Here is a 14,942-nt window from a genome sequence, read left to right as displayed (position 1 = left end):
CCCGATGAAAAGAGACAGTCCATGGTTTTAAGACATTTATTGTCATGGAGGAAAGCAGATGAGAAAACTGTACCCCGTTTTCTCAGGACAGGCCTGAAGTTAAATACCTTTTGCAGGGAGGAGTGTCTGGGAAGGAAAGCTTAATTGGCTAAACCCTTCTGGCCTTTAGGTATCTCAATTATATGGAGGTCTGTCTTGAGGCTAGGTGGCCTGTGGTCAAGTCCTCTACCTGTGGAGGGACTAAGGGCGTTGCCCTTATGTGAGTGAAGGACACAAATCTATGGAGGGCTATGAGTTTGTGTCAGGAGCCTAGTGTCTGGGGGCATGGCAAAACGCCTGCTGTCCCTTAGGTTCACCTGAGGTCCCTCAGGATCACCTGCCATCACCGGGGTTTCCAGGCTGTGCTCCACCAGAAACCAGGCTGCCTTTCATGGTCCTACAGGAATGCTAAAGCTTAATCTGAAAAATGTCATGGTAATGGATGTAGGGCTGTGGTTGGGGCGCACTGAGAATGTGGTTAATAGACAATGGCCACTGTTGTTAGCACACAGTTGTACTTCAGTGTGATTGCAGCTGGTTTGAAAATGAATTGAGGGGCTAGGAAGATGACTCAGTTGATAAAGTGTTTGCTATGCAAACAGAAGGAACTGAGTTCACATTTCCAGCCCCTGTGTAAAAACCAGGCTACTGAGCAAGTCACATATCTGTAACCTTGAGTTCTGCAAGATGTGGAGATAGGGGATCCCTTAAAGCTCCTTGGCCAGCCAGTCTAGCCAATCAGCAAGCTCAAGTTCAATGAGGGACCCTGTTCCAAAACGCTAAGGCAGGGCAGATGAGATAGCTCAGCAGATAATGGTGTTTGTCGCCAAACCTGAAGACTTGGTTGATCTTCAGTTCCTACATGGTGGGAGGAGAGAACTAATTCTTGTAAGTTGTCCTCTGACCTCGTCATGTGCACTGAAACACACATATTCCCACCTCACATAAATAAATAAATAAATAAATAAATGAATGAATGAATGAATGAATTTCATGAAAAATAAATTAACAATAGTAGAGAGTAATTGGGAAAGATGCCCAGTGTCACCCTGACCTTCACTTGCAAGTACAAACAGTTGCACATATGCCACAGAAAAACATATACTCACAAGAGAAAAGAAAGAAACAAAGGAAAAGAGAGAGGAAAGAAAGAAAGAAAAGTGAGTTAGAGCTTTTGGTTTCTTGACAGGTTCAGTTCAGTTCAATTTAATATTCTTCTTTGGACTGCTCATCCTGGGAAGTGTTGTGCTGGATGCTTTATATCCATCATAGCTTCATTCAGCCCTTCTTGCTTATTCTTAAGTTTGTCTTAAAGCTTTCAACAGAATCATCTGCATATCTTTTGCAGTGGTTTCAGATGCTGTCTGTCTCCTTTGAAGGTCAGTTTGTCCTTATAGCCTCTTAGGGATGAAAACCACTGAGTTTCCTAGTCTCACCTCCCATGCCTCGAATACATGAGCAAGATGCCTGATTCTGTGAAGAACCGATGTGGTATCTGGGCTGCAGTATGTGCTGTAGGCAGCATGCTATAGAAGTCACTCATTCCTAGGCGCTAGCCTTCCTCTCTTTTACTCACCCATCTGTGCTGGGATATGTGTCTCTGTCCCCAAACCAGACACAAGCTCACTGGCAGACCGCTGGAAACAGAAGAGATACTGGAATCAAGTCAAAGGTCAAGCAGAGACAGATGCAGCTTTGAGCTCAAGGAGGTGCTGGGTGTGACTGAATTTTCTATTCTATTTGTGGTGTCATTTTTGTAGCCAGTTAGGTTGCAGCGAGTATCAAAAGGGTCACACAGCTCTTTCCCCCAATCCCTAATTTTGGTAATGATATCTGATGATTAAAAAAGTGAATATGGGGGATAACTTATTGAGGACTCTGTGTGTGTGTGTCTGTGTGTGTGTGTGTGTGTGTGTGTGCATGCGTGCCTGTGTGTGTTTCCTTCTTTTAATATCTGTTATCTCAAAGCCAGAGGTTCAGGGAAGTTACACATCACATGGTTGACCATGGAGAAAGCAGAATGGTGGAAGTGATGGTGATAGCCCCTTCAAAGTATGACTTCAGACTGATCTGACGGTTGGGTAACTAACATGCCAGGGAAGTAATCAATTACCTGTCTTTCTCTACAGAGCTCAGTATTGGGCTTAGTTGTCATTGGCACATGTCAGTTATCTTGATAGAGGTGACAAAATAGGCTTCAGAAAATTTAATCCAGATGGCAATGCTATGCCTAGAATTCAATTAAGGCCATGATTTCCAATTAATGGACCTTCATGTCAAGACTGAGGTCATGTCGTTAATCTTGCTTTTATTTTAGGATTTCCACTGTCATGATTTGCAGCTAGGCTCAGCCAGCCTTGTCGGGGTTATTCGAGCATAATTAAACAAGGAAGACAGCCAGATCAGCTTGCTGGCAGTGGGAGCAGGGAGAGAGACTCCTTTGGTAAGGAGGCTGGCAGGATGGGGCACACAGGAGGATTTCAGGACCATTTCCTAAGGGTGTGGCCTCTCTACTTAAATCCACACAGCATAAAAGCCTCCAGTAGAGTGAAAGCCTCCAGCATTCCAGGTGGTAAGCTCTCTTGAGTACTGTCTGGTCCAGCCAGCACTGCCACACTCAAGTGCACCTCAAGGTACCCTTGGCTGGGTTGTAAATGTCGCAAACAGTGTGCCTTTTATGTGTGGTAGATTTACCCTGTGAAGTGCTCTTCGGGGAAGACCTCTTAGGCTTCCTCTTTGCAGTAGTCACACAAAAGCCTAGTGACCTTCCCCTCCCCTCTCCTGACCCCAAAAGGATGAAGGATGTGGTGGTCCTATGATGCACACCATGTTTTCATTTCTCTCCTTGTGGTGTTTTTGGTTTCCCTTTTATTGTTTATTACCCCTTGCCCCACACAGGATTAGGTAGGTAAGCAAGAATTGTGATGCCTTTTAGTTGATAGATAGATTCATATCTGTCTTTTCATTAGATCCTTGTCATGTACACGGCTGGAGGATGTTTCCAATTTGCAATTGGAAAAACTGAGATCTAAGCAGATTGTAATTTGTCCATCATATAGGTAAAAAGGAAGGTGAGTGTTGTTTATCCAGGTCTGTTTGCTCACAAAGCATCTCTTCCTCTCCCTCTCCTTCCCTTCCCTCCCTTCTCTTCCTTTGTCTCACCCAGCACAGGATCTCACTTTCCATCCCTCCATGTTCTCAGCATCCCAAGTGCTTGACTAGCAGCAGGTACTATCAAACCCAGCTGGCCTAGACTCTCTCAGTCAGACTATGCCTGTAGCAAATGCCTTTTCTCTTTTCCTGGTTATCAGGGAGCTGCCATTGGAGTTCAGACTCTTAGGGGAAAGTAGCACAGAGAATGTCAGTTTTTGAATGGGAGGGGCCTAGAGAGAAGGTAGGAACCATGTGCCTGTGATCCATTGGCTGCTGTGAGTAAAGTTTAAACCTGGCTGGCTGGCTACTCAGTCTAGCTAAGCACAGAAGTGCACCAGCAAGCTCACTGACTGAATTTGCTCAGCGATTGGTGTGTCCACACAGAGGAGATAAGGTTACATTTATTAGAGTGTTTCCTAAACCACAGGCATGCTAGAAGTTGGGCCAATAGATAGTGGTAGTTTTCTTTGTCATTGAGACCCATGAAATGAAGCAATAGCCAGTTACCTTAAATTTTATTTAATTATATATTTTTTATGTGTGTGTGTGCATGTCACGGAGTACATGTGGAGGTCACAGGGCAGCTTGAAGTAGAATCAGTTCTCACTTTCTATCATGTTGGTCCCCAGGATAGAACTTTGGTTGTCAGGCTTAGTGGACAGTGCCTTTATTTGCTATGTAGTCGGTTCTGTTTGTAGTTAAGTAGCAGATTTTCTTCCAAGTGCTTGCTGTGGATTTTTTTTCTGCCTGTAGATTCATCTTCTGATCTCTCATCCTCCCTGTTTAGTCAGCACTTGGCTGTGTTCTCCTACAACTCGCCGAGCCTCACTGAACATTTTTATGCGTTGTATGAGTTACCACAGACTATTACTGGGTCCTACATCCACATTTATTTGAGAGAATTAGATTATATGCTGAAAAACTGCCTTGAAATTTCCTTCAGGTGACTTGGGGTGGGATACTGGCTTTTGAAATGAACACTAAAGCAATGGTTCTCAACCTTCCTAATGTTTGACTCAATTCCTCATATTGTGGTGACTCCCAACCACACCATTCTTTTGTTGCTACTTAACTATAATTTTGCTACTGTTATGAATGGTAATATGAATACCCGTATTTTCTGATGATGGTCTTAGGTGTTCCTGTGAAAGGGGTCACAACCTACAGGTTGAGAACTGCTGCACCAAAGGATGTTGTAGCTCTGGGGAAATCTCCCTGTCAGAAAAATCGCCTGTATGAACAGCTCTTTGGAAATCTGCTGACCCCTGTATTTTGCTATTGGTGTGTTAGGGCGAGGACCACACTCTACAAGCAGTTACACAAAGAGTTTGGTGAAAAGTTCACATTCTTTTGCTTGACCTCCAAGCCCTCTGGAACCTAAGGGTCATTCACTCACCCTGCTTGATGTCGTAAAATTTACTAATTTGTTCTTGTAGTTTTCAGCCTTTGTTTTTCAAGACAAGACTTTGCTATGTGGCCTAGAGTAGCCTTAAACCAATGGTCCTCCTATTCTGTACTTTTTAAGTCAGTGGTTCTTTAGCTGTGGAATATGACCACCTACAACACAAGGAACTACATTAGAGGGTTGCAGCATTAGAAAGGTTGAGAGCCACTAAGTGCTCATCTAAGAGATTATAGGCACGTATTGCCACTGCCACCACTACAACGATCAGTTCTCTATTCTGCCCTCAAGTTTATTTAACAAAGTTTTTATTTCTTATTTTCTACTTTCAATTCTAGAATCCCCCTTTCTCCTTCTCCTTCCCCACTTCTTTTTCAAGACTTCCCCTCCCCCCAAGCTCTTTGAAGATATTTATGAGCTTTAAAGTATCTGTTAGCTAATTCCAACATTGGGAGCATCTTATGGTCTATTTCTTTGAGCTTTTTTTTATTGCCTACTGGCTATGCTTGAACAGACACCATCTGAGTATTGTTTCACATGAGGCTTTGTTGGGTAGAGTTTGGATTGCCAGTTGGAGCCTAGTTTCAAATTTGGGGCCCAGTATGGTTTTCATCTACACTATATTTCTTGTTCTTCCTACTCTTATCTCTTCCTGGGCCCCCATAGCCCTAGATATCCTGGAACTCACTCTGTAGACTAGGCTGGCCTCAAATTCAGAGATCCTTCTGCCTCTGTCTCCTGAGTGCTGAGATTAAAGGGATAAGCCACCATGCCTGGCTTTTACATTTTTTTTTCTTTAATATTGTAGATCTTTTTGGGAAAGAATGGCTAGTATTGGTTTCTTAATTCACTATCCTTATCTATTTTATGGTCCTCTCATCAAACATTAGTATCTCATATGTTTACTGAGCCCTTACTGTGTTGCTGGGTCCTCTATGCCCCTCAGGAGATGTGAAAAAGCATGAAACTGGCTCTCTTTTACTGGAGTCCTGGAGCCAGGGTTGTTCAGTCATTTTTATGCACGTCAGTCTGCTCTGAATCCTGAGGTAGAGTTGCAAAGTAATGTGGGAAATGGCATGGGGGGCATGAAAGACAAAGACTCTCACAAAAGGAAGCAGGGTTGGGAGGTGGGTAATAACTGAGGCCTTGGAGGGGGCCAATCCTCTGTGCCTTTTCCTTTTGTCAATATCCTTCCTAAACCTAAGCAGAGCCCAGCTTTTCCTAGAGGGATGCTGCTTTCGTTCTGTTGCTGTGATACACCTGAAGTAATGTGGGGGAGGAGAGGGTTTGTTTCAGCTTTCAGATTATAGTCCATCATTGTGAGAAGCCGGGGAAGGAGCTCAAGGAAAGAACCTGGAGGCAGGAACTGAAGCAGTCCGCGGAAGGAAGATGCTACTTGCTTGCTTGCTCCTAGTTCACATACAGTGGCCCAGGTCCACAGTCCTGTGAATGTTCCAACTCACGGTAGGAGTATATCAATTAGCAATCAGAACAATGCCACAGAACTGTCCAAAAGCCAATCCAGTGAAAGCAATTCCTAAGCTGAGGATACCTCTTTCCAGGTGTGTCAAGTTGACAACAACAGATGCTACATGCCCATGTGCATAGTATGAGGGTCTAATTTTGTAGTTGATGGAAACTACTTAATAGAGTGCCTAGATTAGAATACTTAATGGGAAGTCTTTCTATTATAATCTATTACGAAGATGATACCATCAAAGGGTTTTAGATCTGGAGGGGACTTAGGGAATCATGTGATTCATTTCCATATTTTATATTCACATAAGTCACATAATATTTTAAAAATGCTGATATCAAATCCATGTCCTAGTATCAAATCTGAATGCTAGTGTTCTGCCAGTAGCTTATAATAGGTGCCCCATACCAGAGCTCTACACGATACAAAATAGAACCTCAGAGTTATAGAAAGTTCTGCTTCTGTTAAACAGTTTTGATTCTGAATCCCCACAGTAAAAACTTTATATGCACAGCATCTAGAAGCTCTGGAAAGAGGGCCCTCTTTGCTGTATCGCTCTCCAGTCTGGCTGTCCCAACTATGAATCAGAACAATGTAGCCCTTTGTGATGCTGGCTGCATCAGTCACAGCTTTCTCCACAGCCTCTGCTAACTGTCATTTACTGGGTGTTCACAATATGGCTGAGTGTAAGCTGAGAGCAGAACGTTAGCTCCCACAGTCCTCCCACAGCTGCATGTGGGTGCTTCTTTCCTGAGGGTCAGAAGACTGTTATATAGCAGCTGTAGGCTGCATGCCCTTCTAGTAGCAAAGTGAGATCAGAACCCACTCTGACTAATAAGCAGGCTGCATTTTAATACTGCCAGCTTTGTTTAGTCCCTACCTCCTTGTTTGGCATAGGGAACATCAAATACTTTTCGCTTAAATTTACTTATTTAGTTTTCTATGTGTTAAACTTATTTCATGTGCTTGCATATATGGGCTCTCTGGCTTGCTGTTGTAGGCAATCCCTGGCATCATTTACTATGAGAGCTGAATTTCTAAGGATGCAAACTACAATTCCTGATCATTTATAAAAGGATTTGTTTCTTAAAATCATCAGTATACATGGTCTCCTTTGATCCTATTGATACCATGAGCATGTGGCAAAATTTTTGTTTCTAGTTGGTTCCATTGGAAGGGAATAAAGAGTCCTGGGGGAATAGAATGATCTGCTCCAGCTTATACAGGCTTTGAGTAGGAAGACCCACTCTCAAGCCTAAGACATCTTTCCCCAGAGTTCATATCCTCTCCTTGAAGGCTCCCTGGAGTAGGCTGAATAGGGAACAGTGGTTCTGGAAGCCAAGGCAGTAGGCCGTTTAATAAGAAATCTTATTATTATGTCTACATGATCTATTTGTTTAATTGCTGGGAAATCAAGACTGAAATATCTGTTACCTTGGGATAAGGAAGCCTTTTGTGATGGTGCGTGCCAAGGCACTTTGTGGTCTAAGATCTCATTCCTACACCTACCAACTTTGTAGATGCCAAGTGACAAGTGTAGCATGGTGACACTTAAACACACAGACACACACACACACACACACACACACACACACACAGACACACACACACACACAGACACACAGACACACACAGACACACACAGACACACACACACACAAGAAAAACCCTGGTTAAAAAGAATGTGAACATGACCAGATTCTATTATCAGTGTTACCTAACAAGCCAGTAGACCCTGAACAGTAACAGTTACTAGAACCAGGGATAGGCATTTCTGGAAAGACAGATGGAAGACTCTGGGGAGGTGTCTTTGTGGAGGTCTGGAGGACTCCACTGAGGAGGGCTGATGGCCCCAGCCCTGTGATCGTTGCTAAGTGTTCACTGCCATCACTTCTCTATCCTTAAGGTCCTGGACCCAGGTCTTAGATAGATCTCAGCAGAGGGGTGCTCAGCCTGCTTGCAGTTAGAGAGCCATAGGTGTCACTAAAAGGCTGGGGTAAGCAGGTTGCTTCTCAGAGGCCATCAAAAAATTTTTCCTATTAGAACTGAGATGCGCAGAAGGGCCCCATAGCCATTGATTAAGCATGTAGGGAACTATACTAGTACAGCACTTGGCTACTGTTCTTATTTTGTGTGTTTTTAACTGTGAAGCTGTGAGGCATAGAAAATCTAGAAAAATCTGTCATTTAAAGAACCCCCCCCCCCAAATCACTTTACAATTCAATGTCATTTGAAAATGTAGTAGGTAAAAGCCTGGGCTCTGGGACAGTGTGGCTGGCTGCAAACCCTAGCACAGTGATGGTGGGAGCTTGGGGAGGTTCTTGGTGGGCCTGTGAAGCTGTCTTCCTGCGTGAATGGAAAGAACAGTGGATCAGCCTCTGAAGTAATGTGAAGATTAATGTCACTGTGAACTTGGCATTTAGGTCAGTGACTGGTCATAAGTGGCATCTCATAAGTCTGGGCTAGTGTTGTTATTCTTTTATATTAATTATGATTTATGAGGTGGCTATGGTGGTATATGCCTATAATCTCAGCACTGAGGAAATGGATCCTTCAGGAAGGAGTTCCGAGTCATCCTATGTGGAGCCCAAGGACTGCCTGGATTACCACATCCTTCCAACCCCCAAAGTATATAACACTTCTGAATTCTTTCTTTACACTTCAGTGTTTATCTCTTACCAGTTTTGCATATAATATTTATATTTTGGTTTTCCTTTTATGATTAGTTGTAACTATCTGTATTCTTCTACAAGGTAATTTAATGGTTAATTATATATGTATATATTTATGTATATATATAATTATAATTAGCTTATATATATACATTTACATATACATACACACACACACATACACACAAGCTAATTATAGTTACTGCAAAGCATTATTAGGAATATTCAATCAGTTTCTCTACCATTAAAAGTATATCATTAGGGGCTGGAGAAATGGATCAGCAGTGAAGAGCATTGGCTATTTCCAGCGGACCTGGGTTCAGTTGCCAGCACCCACAGGATAGCTCACATTTTGTAACCCCAGTTCCAAAGACTAATGCCCTCTGCTGGCCTCCATGGGCCAATGAGTATATCCATGACGCCTTGTGGTGGCTGAGTGATAATGGCCCTCATAGGCTCATTAATTTGAATGCTAGGTCTGCAATTGGTGGGACAATTTGGAAAAGATTGGGATGTGTGACCAGGAGGTGTGTCACTGGGTGGGGGGATTTGAGGTGTCAAAGCCCACACCATTTCCAGTTAGCTCACTCACTCTCCCCGGCCCCTCGGCTTCATGGTTGTTGTCTCAATATGTAGGTTCTTAGCTACTGTATCAGTACCATGCCTGCCTGCCACTATGCTCCCCTGCCATGATGGTCATAGACTTTATTACCTTCTGGATCCATGAACCCCAAATGAAGTGCTTTCTTTTATAAGTTGCCTTGGTTATGATGTCTTTTCACAGCAACAGAAGCATAACTAAAATATATACACAATTAAAAATAAGTTAAAATGCATCATTTATAGTGCTGGTCACTCAAAACAATTCCATGGTCAGTATGTTTTTTTTCCCTTTGAGTCTTTTCATGATATAATACTGCACGGGAGAGTATGCCTTCTTAGGATTTACCAAGTGAGACTACACACAGTACCCTTGACAGGTACACTTGCCTGAGCTGTGGGAGTGTGTGTGGGGTGATAGTGTTCACTATGGGCTGTGAGGCCCTTGTCAACATTTTCCACCTCTATCCTCCATGCTTCTCAGTGTCATGACTCAGTTGTCACAGGTGGATACGATGCCCCATGAAGGGTAGCTTCAGCTGCCTTTTCTACCTCTCTCACATGATAAGGCAGTGGGGAGCACCTGGACATTGTGCCAGCCTCTGAAGGGTGTATTTTCCAAATGACTATTCAGTTACTCCAGTCTTCCTTGAAAACCAGGTTAATGCCAATAGATGAACAGACAGTGAGGAGTTTAGGGGGGAGGATCCTTTTCCAGGACTCAACAGTGTTGTAAGAACTAGTCAGGCAATCTGTGTGCCGGATACAATGCTGCGATGCTGCTCTCCTAAGTACTGATAATCCCCAGGGAAACTCATTTCAGACATTCTTGGGAGTTACACAGGGTTGATTAGTAGGGAGACAGGGTACGGCTCTGACATGTGCCTTTAGTGGGCTAACGTTTTTAAAAGACGAAACGTCATAGATGTCATAGATAAGAATCTGCCTGGAGCTGAAGCAGAGGCCGGGACTTTTCTCCTTATATGGTACTCATACACTTTCACTTCGGACCTTGGTACCCTCTTCCATCCTTGGATGCTGGAGAACCCTGGCTAGCACTATTCCCATAGCTAGCATTTAAGGTGGATAATCTAGTGCAGAGGTTAATAAATTTCCTTGAAAAACCAGCTGGTAAATATTCTAGGCTGTCAGGTGTGTCATGGCTGTTCAGCTCCACCATGGCAGCACGGAAGCAGCCACTGACCAGACGTAAACACACAAATCTCATTCTGCTCTTGTTTTCTGTGCATTCCATGCAAGTGATCTATCATTGAACTACACCTCTAGCCCTGAATTCCAATAGCATTTTACTTCTAGACATTGAAAGTCAGCCTTCAGAAAATTGTCATATGGTATGAACTGATGTGCCTTTTGACTTTTTGTTCCCAGACAATTAAAACATAGGAAAGTCATTGAGGTTTCTTAGACTATATAAAGACAGACAAGTGACTGAGATTGCCAGAGCTCAGTCTTGCTGTACCATTGTTTTCTTCTGCATTGCCATTCTCTGACCGTGTCATTTAGCTCCATGCTCCGTTAGGTTTTTGAAAGCTCTTTTCCCTTTCTTTCATCTAGTGGAGACAAAAATACCCTTCGCAGAATCTGTATTCTTGACACCCAATGTCACTCACTAAGAAAAGCTGGCATGGCCACCTGAATGAGCCATTATGCCTTCTGTGTCACGGCTTATGCGGTTTGGATGTATGAGTGTTATAAATGAGCTCTGGAAAGTCATTCTGGCTTCTACAGCATTCCTGGGCTCTAATGAGCAGAGTGAGATCTGAGATGCCAGGAGTGAGTTTTTGGTGATCAAAGACATTTATATCATTTAATGGGCCTGTGTCTCAGTATTCCGAGACAGCATGAAACTACGAGTCAGCAAGATGTCTAGATAACCAACTTGATGTCCTCCCTGAGAGTGGTGAGGACGGTGTGCAGACAGAGCACTTTGGGGTGTAATTGGTGACAGCATTTTATACTTCTCTATATTCAGTATATTTAAAATAAAAACAGGATACTGTTTTTTTATGCATGCATTTCTTAAAGGGAGATAATCAGTCCTCTCTCATAGGTGTGGTAGTTTGCACGAGATGTTCCCATAAATCTCAGACATGATGATCTCCATTTGGTGGCTATTTATGGAAGATTGGGAGGTGTGGCCTTGCTGGGGGAAGTATGTCACTGTGGGAAGGCTTTGAGGTTTCAAACAATTCACACCATTTTGAGTTAGCATCCTCTACTTTGTATTTTCAATTTGAGGTGTGAGCTCTCAGCTCTGTTCCAGCCAACATACCTGCTGCTCGATGGCCGGATGCCCATCCTGATAGACTCTTATTCCTTTGGAAACTGAAGCCTAGAGAAACCCTCCCATCGATGAGTTGTCCTGTTTTTTAATCATAGCAATAGAAAAGTACGGAATACAATAGGAAGCAGAAGAAGAGAGAGCTGTCTTAATGCTTGTAGCATGCGTCTTCAGTGCAGTTAGACCAGGAGCTGGCATTTCACTCAAGCTGTGGGGCAGAGGAGACACCAGAGTTCAGGCTGCCTGCATAATGCATAAGTGTGGTTGGTTTGACATTTGCAGATCTAGGGGTTGTGGTCATGGGCATATTAGCACTGAGCTACAGGATGAAATACACACACTAGGAGGATGAGAAGATCAGGAGGTGATTATGAGGCTGGAGATGAATAAGGCAGAGGTGATGAAATTCCTTTCTAAAGGACATAAGCAATATCTTTCTATCCTTCTCCCTAAGGCCTCAATGACACATTAAAGCACGACTCCTCCAAAATTCACTTTAGGGAACCAATGAGTTTACTGGGATTTATTACAGAGCCTGTGTACATGAGGGGTTACTTCCTGTGAGTAGGGATATGAGTGTTCTTCCCCAACAGGCCTTACGTTTACTCAACAAGGATGAGAGCTTCCCTCTAGTTGCGTAGATGGATTCCCTCCACCCTCAAGTCTTCTCTGCTTATCCCCTACCCAAAGCAGAGGTGCATACACCCGGTGTGAGCAGCTGGGTACTTAGGTGAGGGTCTTATGACCCTTCCTGAATCTTCCAAGAGAGAATGAAACAGTCCATAACTCAGCTGGGATGATCCTTGGGAATCAGAAACAACCTAATTCTCTAGATGGCTATTTTTTGGCTTGGAGGAGAGTCATGAAGAAATAGCAAGGAAAGCCTATTTTGATTACAGTTGTCAGAATTGTGGACTTGTGTGGGGCTGGAGATGGTGGGATGGGGCTAGTTCTAACTTAGACTTTAGAATTGCACACATGGGTATGAATGACTGGGTATTCAAGTTAGCTGAAACTGTTGATGAGCTACCTTCTTCTCTGAGACTCCATTTCTCCTACTGTACAAATTAGAGTAATAGGCTGGGCATAGTGGCTTATACATGTAGTCCTAGCACGTGAGAAGCTGAGGCAGGAGGATCGCTGTGAATTCTGGGTCAGCCTTGGCTTCGGAATGAAACCCTGTCTCACTGTTTCTCAGTAGGAATACTAAACAATTTCCAGTTGTAGGGAACTGGTCTGCATGAACAGTCCACGTAGTGCTCCTGCTGCTAGGAATGTCTGGGAAATAGAGAACACTGTTAACATTTGCTCACGTGCCCACTCATTTATTCATCAGCATTCACTGCTCTTGGAGATTTCCAATACAGCAGCATTTGGCAATAAATTCCTAACGATGCGTCAGGCATCTGTAGCTTTTGTGATCGGTATGGAAGAATGGCATATTTATAGACATATATAAGAGTACAGTAGGTACTTGAGATTCAAAAAACAAACTTTATTCTGGCCAGTAAGCACAAAGAAAATTACCTCATTTGATTAGAGTTCAGGAAAACAAATGACAAAAATTGAAACCTCTTCTTTCCATTTGTCAAGAGGCTACGTTCCCAGCTCCCAGAGGATGCCTGGATCTCTAGTTAGTACCAGACTCTGGAATGGCTAGGGATTCTACTAAGCACCCTGAGAAGCAGGTGGTACCCCAACAAAGGAGTACGTGACCCAAATATCAATAGTGAAGACTAGAGCTAGCCACAAAGGGTACAATTTCATGTAGTCACAAGGGAAGAGACATAAATGTCTGATAAGTCACAGCAGTGACCACTACACAGTTCTAGTCATGATGGAAGGGAGATGTTGCTGTGGATAGCGGCCCTGGCATTGGACAGCATAACTCTGAAGACCCCTGTTCCTAAAACTGAACGTTCAGCAACTTACCTTGTACTTTCTGGGTATAGGCATCATTGCTAACACTCAGTCAATATATTCTGAGAGTAGTCCACAATTGCTGGGACATGACATGCATGTTGTGGGATTAATAGGGATTGCTGTTCTACACTGTAGTAACTTTATGCTTTTCCTTTGCAGGTGCCTCATCTCCAGACATGGAGCCCAGCTATGGGGGAGGCCTTTTTGACATGGTGAAAGGTGGCGCAGGGAGACTATTCAGTAACCTGAAGGACAACTTGAAGGACACCCTCAAAGATACATCCTCCAGAGTCATTCAGTCTGTTACCAGGTGTGTATATTCTTCCTGGAGAGGTTTGTGGAGCCCAGGCTTCCAAGGGATCTGGTTGCTTGCCAACTTCTTATTGGACTGACATAGTGTCAACTTTGTGACCTAATTTTTGACTCTGATCAACATAAACCATAATGTTAAATTATTTTGAAGCTACAGGTACATGACATGCATGTCTCAGCTCATTGGTCTGTTAGCATAGGATTGTCACTGACCTTGGCTTTATAAACATTATGGATCACAATGCAGTGTCTGTGCTTATAAACTATATGGTGTAAGGCAAGGTGTCAAATTATCTGATAGGATTCGTGTCTCTGAGTGGCTAGAGAATTAGATTAGATAGTGCACAGGCAGTCCGAGAGCTGACATGGAGACAGCTTTTGTATCATGCTAGTCCTTCAACATTTATTTAGTGGGGAAAGTTAATTTCTCTTCCCCCTATACGAAAAATTTTACATAAATAACATAGTAGGATTTTTTATTCTTAAGAATTATACAATTATTCATTTATTTTCTGTTATAATATGTAGTTTTGAATCAGAAGTCAAATGTCAAATCCAATATATTAACATTTTAATCATTTCATAAGCAAACTTTCCTATTTCCTCTGTTATTTAACCAGGACCTTGGTAGGAAGGAACATAGAGGCATTTGCTTTTTCTTAGCCACTTCTTTCCTCATAGCAGTTCACAATTAGGAAAGAGAGTTCCAGGTAGATAGACACTTTGGACCCATCAGTGTTAGGAAAGACATGGCATTTCTATTCTGAGATTGCCATTGCTCGTCAAGGGGCCTGTGTAGGGCAGCATCACCCACGGGTGGGTGGTGAAGCCAGAGGATGTGGGCTGCCTTCTCTCAGAGATTAGAGGAAAGACATCGAGGAGATCAAACCACACCAGAAGTGTTCTGGTTCATGATGTTTAAGTGATAGAGAAACTTCGCTGTATCTGGATTGCTCTAATGAGTGCCCTCTCCTCCCTCACTTTTAGCTACACAAAGGGAGACCTAGACTTTACTTACGTCACCTCCAGGATTATCGGTAAGGTTCTCATATTTGTTGGCTG

The 14,942-nt window shown here is 43.2% G+C and overlaps 1 protein-coding gene across 5 annotated transcripts in view; it reads left to right on the top strand.

Moving 5' to 3' along the window:
- The window catches only part of Dnajc6 (DnaJ heat shock protein family (Hsp40) member C6), a 135,811-nt gene that overhangs the window by 76,708 nt on the left and 44,161 nt on the right, over positions 1–14,942 (top strand). For 4 of the 5 annotated variants that reach the window (XM_028778774.1, XM_028778773.1, XM_028778775.1 and 1 more), the window contains 2 exons: positions 13,728–13,878; positions 14,868–14,917. In XM_028778774.1, coding sequence (XP_028634607.1) covers positions 13,728–13,878; positions 14,868–14,917 — 201 coding nt within the window. Of the gene's footprint in view, positions 1–2,168; positions 2,222–13,727; positions 13,879–14,867; positions 14,918–14,942 lie in introns of all 5 variants that reach the window. The other variant, XM_028778776.1, reaches the window with a different exon arrangement.

Source organism: Grammomys surdaster, unplaced genomic scaffold (genome assembly GCF_004785775.1).
Source record: "Grammomys surdaster isolate TR1022 unplaced genomic scaffold, NIH_TR_1.0 341, whole genome shotgun sequence".
NCBI lineage: Eukaryota > Metazoa > Chordata > Mammalia > Rodentia > Muridae > Grammomys > Grammomys surdaster.
The sequence above is the reverse complement of the archived record's forward strand: the minus strand, read 5'-3'. Positions and strand labels throughout refer to the sequence as shown.